This window comes from Engraulis encrasicolus, chromosome 24, assembly GCF_034702125.1.
Source record: "Engraulis encrasicolus isolate BLACKSEA-1 chromosome 24, IST_EnEncr_1.0, whole genome shotgun sequence".
In the NCBI taxonomy this organism is placed as follows: domain Eukaryota; kingdom Metazoa; phylum Chordata; class Actinopteri; order Clupeiformes; family Engraulidae; genus Engraulis; species Engraulis encrasicolus.
In genome coordinates, this window is record NC_085880.1 from 9,934,677 (window position 1) to 9,939,676 (window position 5,000).

Consider the following 5,000-nt stretch of genomic DNA (forward strand, 5'->3'; position numbering starts at 1 on the left):
ATAATATATTTGTCATGACTTTTTCTTGTCAGTCAGTGACTAAATCAATCAGACAGTCAGACAGACAGACGTACAGAAAGATGACTAGGCAGATAAACAGAGAGACATTTGCAAAAAAATATATATAACTCCCCTTGGTAGATGATGTAAATAAAAATGTCTCAGATTATTTCCCCCCAGTTGAGATGATGTTTGCGAAAACCGTTTGTCCAGCAAGCGTTTCTGTCAGACGCCTGCTTTGAATTGCAAAAGTGCTTATGATTTACCTTGACACGTTGGGTTGACTGCGTCAAGATGAAAAGGCGTGTAGCTGCATGCAGCATGGAAATTGCTGATTTTTAAACAAAAAAAATGATGGAGGTAGTGAAGGCGGTGTTTGGATGAAGTAGTGAAGTGTACGGGAATAAAAAAGAATCGATCATGGGCTTGAGCGTATTAATATACAAGCCTCTGAAATTGAACCAGTCAGAAAAAAAAGTAATGGTCATGAAAGTTTGATGTGCATGCCTGTGTCTAGCCGGGGTGATTGAGTGAGAACGTGCCTGACCAGAGGCTTACGTGTCTGCAAATGTGTGTGTGTGTGTGTGTGTGTGTGTGTATGTGTGTGTGTGTGTTTGTGTGTGTGTGTGTGTGTATGTGTCCTGCTGTGTGGCTGTGTGTGTGGGTGTATAAAAGAGAAAGAGAGAGAGAGTGTGTGTGTGCATGTGCAAGTGAATGCATGTGTGCGTGTGTATGTGTGTGTGTGTGTGCGTAAGAGAGAAAGAGAAAAAGAAAGAGCGTGTGTGTGTGTGTGTGTGTGTGTGTGTGTGTGTGTGTGTGTGTGTGTGTGTGTGTGTGTGTGTGTGTGTGTGTGTGTGTGTGTGTGTGTGTGTGTGTGTGTGTGTGTGTGTGTGTGTGTGCGAGAAGGTGTGTGTGTGTGTGTGCGCGCGCATGTCAGCACAAGAGGGCAGAAAAACAAATGTTGTCATTTTTTCCATTAGCCGAGAGAACACAACAGAGCCCAGCAGCCATTTGTGCTGAAAGCCCCTCACAACACACTGACAGGTGCTGCTGACTAACACCACATTGACCTGCAGGAACACACTTCTACACAGAATAGCGCACACACACACACACGCAAGCACGCACGCATGAACACACACACACACACACACACAAACAAGCATGCACACATGCACACACACACACACACACACACACACACACACACACACACACACACACACACACACACACACACACACATGGGTGTGCACGCGCGTACACACACACACACACACACACACACACACACACACACACACACACACACACACACACACACACACACACACACACACACACACACACACACACACACACACACACACACACTCACTCGTGAGACTGACAAGAAAGCTGAAAAGGGATGAAAGGGTTGCCAGGAGTGTTTTGGTGTTCTGTCAGCAGATTCTCTAATGCCCTTCCTCACAACACCCAGGAAGTCACACACACAATATCACTAAGGCACATCAGACAGATCCTCACACCCACACATGTAGGCACACACAGACTCAGACACACACACACACTCACATATGTGTGTGTGTGAGCACACACAGCCACACACACACACACACACACATGCGCGCACACACACACACACACACACACACACACACACACACACACACACACACACACACACACACACACACACACACACACACACACACACACACACACACACACACACACACACACACACACACACACACACACACCAGTCAATCATATTCATTGGATAAAGCCACTGTGTTTCCTCTCACTCACTCTTGGTGAGTGTGTGTGTGTGTGTATATCTGTGTATGTGTGAGTGTGTGTGTGTGTGTGTGTCATTCCACTCATCGAGGGCCCATGGTGGAAGGATTTCCAGGTAAGTGCTGTTGCTCTGGCTGCTGTGTGCTATGTGTGTGTGTGTGTGTGTGTGTGTGTGTGTGTGTGTGTGTGTGTGTGTGTGTGTGTGTGTGTATGTGTGTGTGTGCGTGCGTGCGTGCGTGCGTGCGTGCGTGCGTGCGTGCGTGCGTGCGTGTGTGTATGAGTGTGCGTGTGTATGAGTGTGTGTGTATGTGTGTGTGTGTGTGTTTTCTCACCGAGGGCCCATGGCGGCAGTATCTCCAGGTAAGTCTCGTTGCTCTGGATGCTGTGCATGTGCATGGTGTGGATCAGGGTCTCAGCCACGCACCACCACACACACACCCGCGCCACGCTCATGAACACACCCCACGCCGACACGACACACACCTCCGCCCTGCAGGACCTGTACAGCATCTGAAAACCAGAGGTGGGAAGACAAGACAGCAGGGCCATGTGTAAGTACAGGTGAAAAGGCAGGGGGAGTATCTACAGTCCCAAGAAAAAGTTTGTACACCCTTTGAAATTTCTTACCTTTCTGTTAAAATTGGTCATAAAACATGGTCTTATCTTCCCGGAAATCATAAGAAGGAACAACCAGAGTCTGCTTTAACTAATTCAACCCCAACAACCCCAAGTTTTCATATTTTCATTGGCCATAAGATGTAAACTTTCACAGGACAGCAAGGCATAAGTAAGTACACCCTAGCATTCAATAGGTTTTAACCTTAAGTTAGTCACAATAACCTCAACCAGATGTTTCCTGTAGTTGCAGATCAGATTAACAAAACAATCTGGATGTATCTGGTCTCCCTCTTATTTAGAAAACTGCCTCTCGTCAGCAAGGTTTGTGGGATGTCTGGAGTGCATAGCTTTCTTGACTTCATGCCATATAATCTCAATTGTTTTTTGTCAGGGCTTTGACTGGGCTATTCCAGAATGTGTATTTCATTATTATGAAGCCATTCTAAAGTTGATTTGCTTCTAAAGTATGGGTTGTTGTCACATTTCAGGACCCATACTCTTGTGTGCTTCAACTGTTTGACAGACTATCTCACTGTTTTCAGTAAAATATCTCGATAAACTTCTGAGTTCATTGTTCCACTGATAATAGCAAACTGAAAAGGGCCTGAGGCAGGAAGGTAGCCGCATATAATGATGCTCCCGCCACCATACTCAAAAGTGGAGATGATGTTTTGCTGAAGGTGTGGTTCTCCAGTTCTCCTCAAATCATGACATTGTGTGTTCCCCTAAACAATTCATCTTTTGTTTCAACTTTGGTCTACAGAATATTTTGCAGTAATTCTATGAAGCATATAAATGCTTTTTCGCAAACCTCAAAGGTGCAGCAATATTTTTTTGGTCAGAAACCCCATTAATTTTAGATTGGCAGAATTAATCCCATTTTTAGCTATTCTTGGTTACATCTCCTCTTCTGAGTATGGTGGCGGGAGCATCATTATATGCGGCTTCCTTGCTGCCTCAGGCCCTTGACAGTTTGCTATTATTAGTGGAACAATGAACTCAAATTTATTGTGATATTTTACAGAAAAAACGTGAGGAAGTCTGTCACACAGTTGAAACACACAAGAGTATGGGTCCTGAAATGTGACAACAACCCATACTTTAGAAGCAAATCGACTTTAGAATGGCTTCATAATAATGAAATACACATTCTGAAATAGCCCAGTCAAAGCCCTGACAAAAACAATTGAGATTATATGGCGTGAAGTCAAGAAAGCTATGCACTCCAGACATCCCACAAACCTTGCTGACGAGAGGCAGTTCTCTAAAGAAGAGGGAGACAAGATACAAACAGATTGTTTTGTTAATCTGATCTGCAACTACAGGACAAGTCTGGTTGATGATATTGCAACTAACTGAGGGTTAAAACCTACTTAATGCAAGGGTGTACTTACTTATGCCCTGCTCTCCTGTGAATGTTATGGCCTTATGACCAATAAAAATATGATAACATGTAAATGTTTGGGTGGAATTAATTAAAGCAGACTCTGGTTGTTCCTTCGTGAGATTTCCGGGAAGATCAGACCATGTTTTATGATCAATTTTGACAGAAATGTAAGAAATTTCAAAGGGTGTACAAACTTTTTCCTGGGACTGTATGTTGCTCAGTGTGTGTGTGTGTGTGTGTGTGTGTGTGTGTGTGTGTGTGTGTGTGTGTGTGTGTGTGTGTGTGTGTTTAAAGAGGTGTGACAGAAGATAACATCAATGGACTTGACCTTGATCTGTGTGTGCACGTGTGCGTGTGCGTGTGTGTTTTAAAGAGACGTGACAAGAGATCATCAATGATATTAACCTTGACCTGATATAGTGTGTATGGCTATGCATACCAGTGTGTGTGTGTGTGTGTGTGTGTGTGTGTGTGTGTGTGTGTGTGTGTGTGTGTGTGTGTGTGTGTGTGTGTGTGTGTGTGTGTGTGTTTGAGAGAGAGATTGAGAGAGAGAGCAAGAGAGAGAGAGAGCGCGAGAGAGCGAGAGATGCACGCACGCGTGTGGTGTTTGAAGCCATTTGTAACGGTCAAAGCATTTTGTATCAAATGGAGACTCAACTGAGAGATGTCACAGGGGGTGGGGCACTCCCTCTGACAGGTCACGCGATAGGCTAAGGGGCCAAGGGGGGGGGGGGGGGGGGGGGGGGGGTGGGGGGGGGGGGGGGGGGGGGGGGGGGGGGGGGGGGGGGTGGAGGTCCCTACTCCCAATGCATATCTTGATTGGCAAATGGAGGAGGAGAAGGCCTGACTCAGCAGACTAAAGGATGCAGAACAACACAAATCACCAGCTAATCCAATATGGACACTCACCGGACATTGAGATATACACAGAGAGAAAGATAGGCAAACAAAAGTGTGTGTGTGAGAGAGAGAGAGAGAGAGAGAGAGAGAGAGAGAGAGAGAGGGAGAGAGAGAGAGAGAGAGAGAGAGAGAGAGAGAGAGAGAGAGAGAGAGAGAGAGAGAGAGAGAGAGAGAGAGAGAGAGAGAGAGAGAGAGAGAGAAAAGCTAGATCAAAAGACAATAGGATGCAGCACGGGCCAATCCCCTTTTTTGTGTGTGGGGGAGTGATAGAGAGGCCAATTCTCAACTGCAGGAG

General features: G+C 45.7%; 1 protein-coding gene across 1 annotated transcript in view; it reads right to left on the reverse strand.

The window, feature by feature from the left end:
* The window catches only part of hhat (hedgehog acyltransferase), a 108,295-nt gene that overhangs the window by 81,154 nt on the left and 22,141 nt on the right, over positions 1 to 5,000 (reverse strand). The window contains exon 7 of the mRNA XM_063191981.1: positions 2,133 to 2,310. Within this exon, the coding sequence (XP_063048051.1) occupies positions 2,133 to 2,310 (178 nt within the window). The remainder of the gene's footprint in view (positions 1 to 2,132; positions 2,311 to 5,000) is intronic.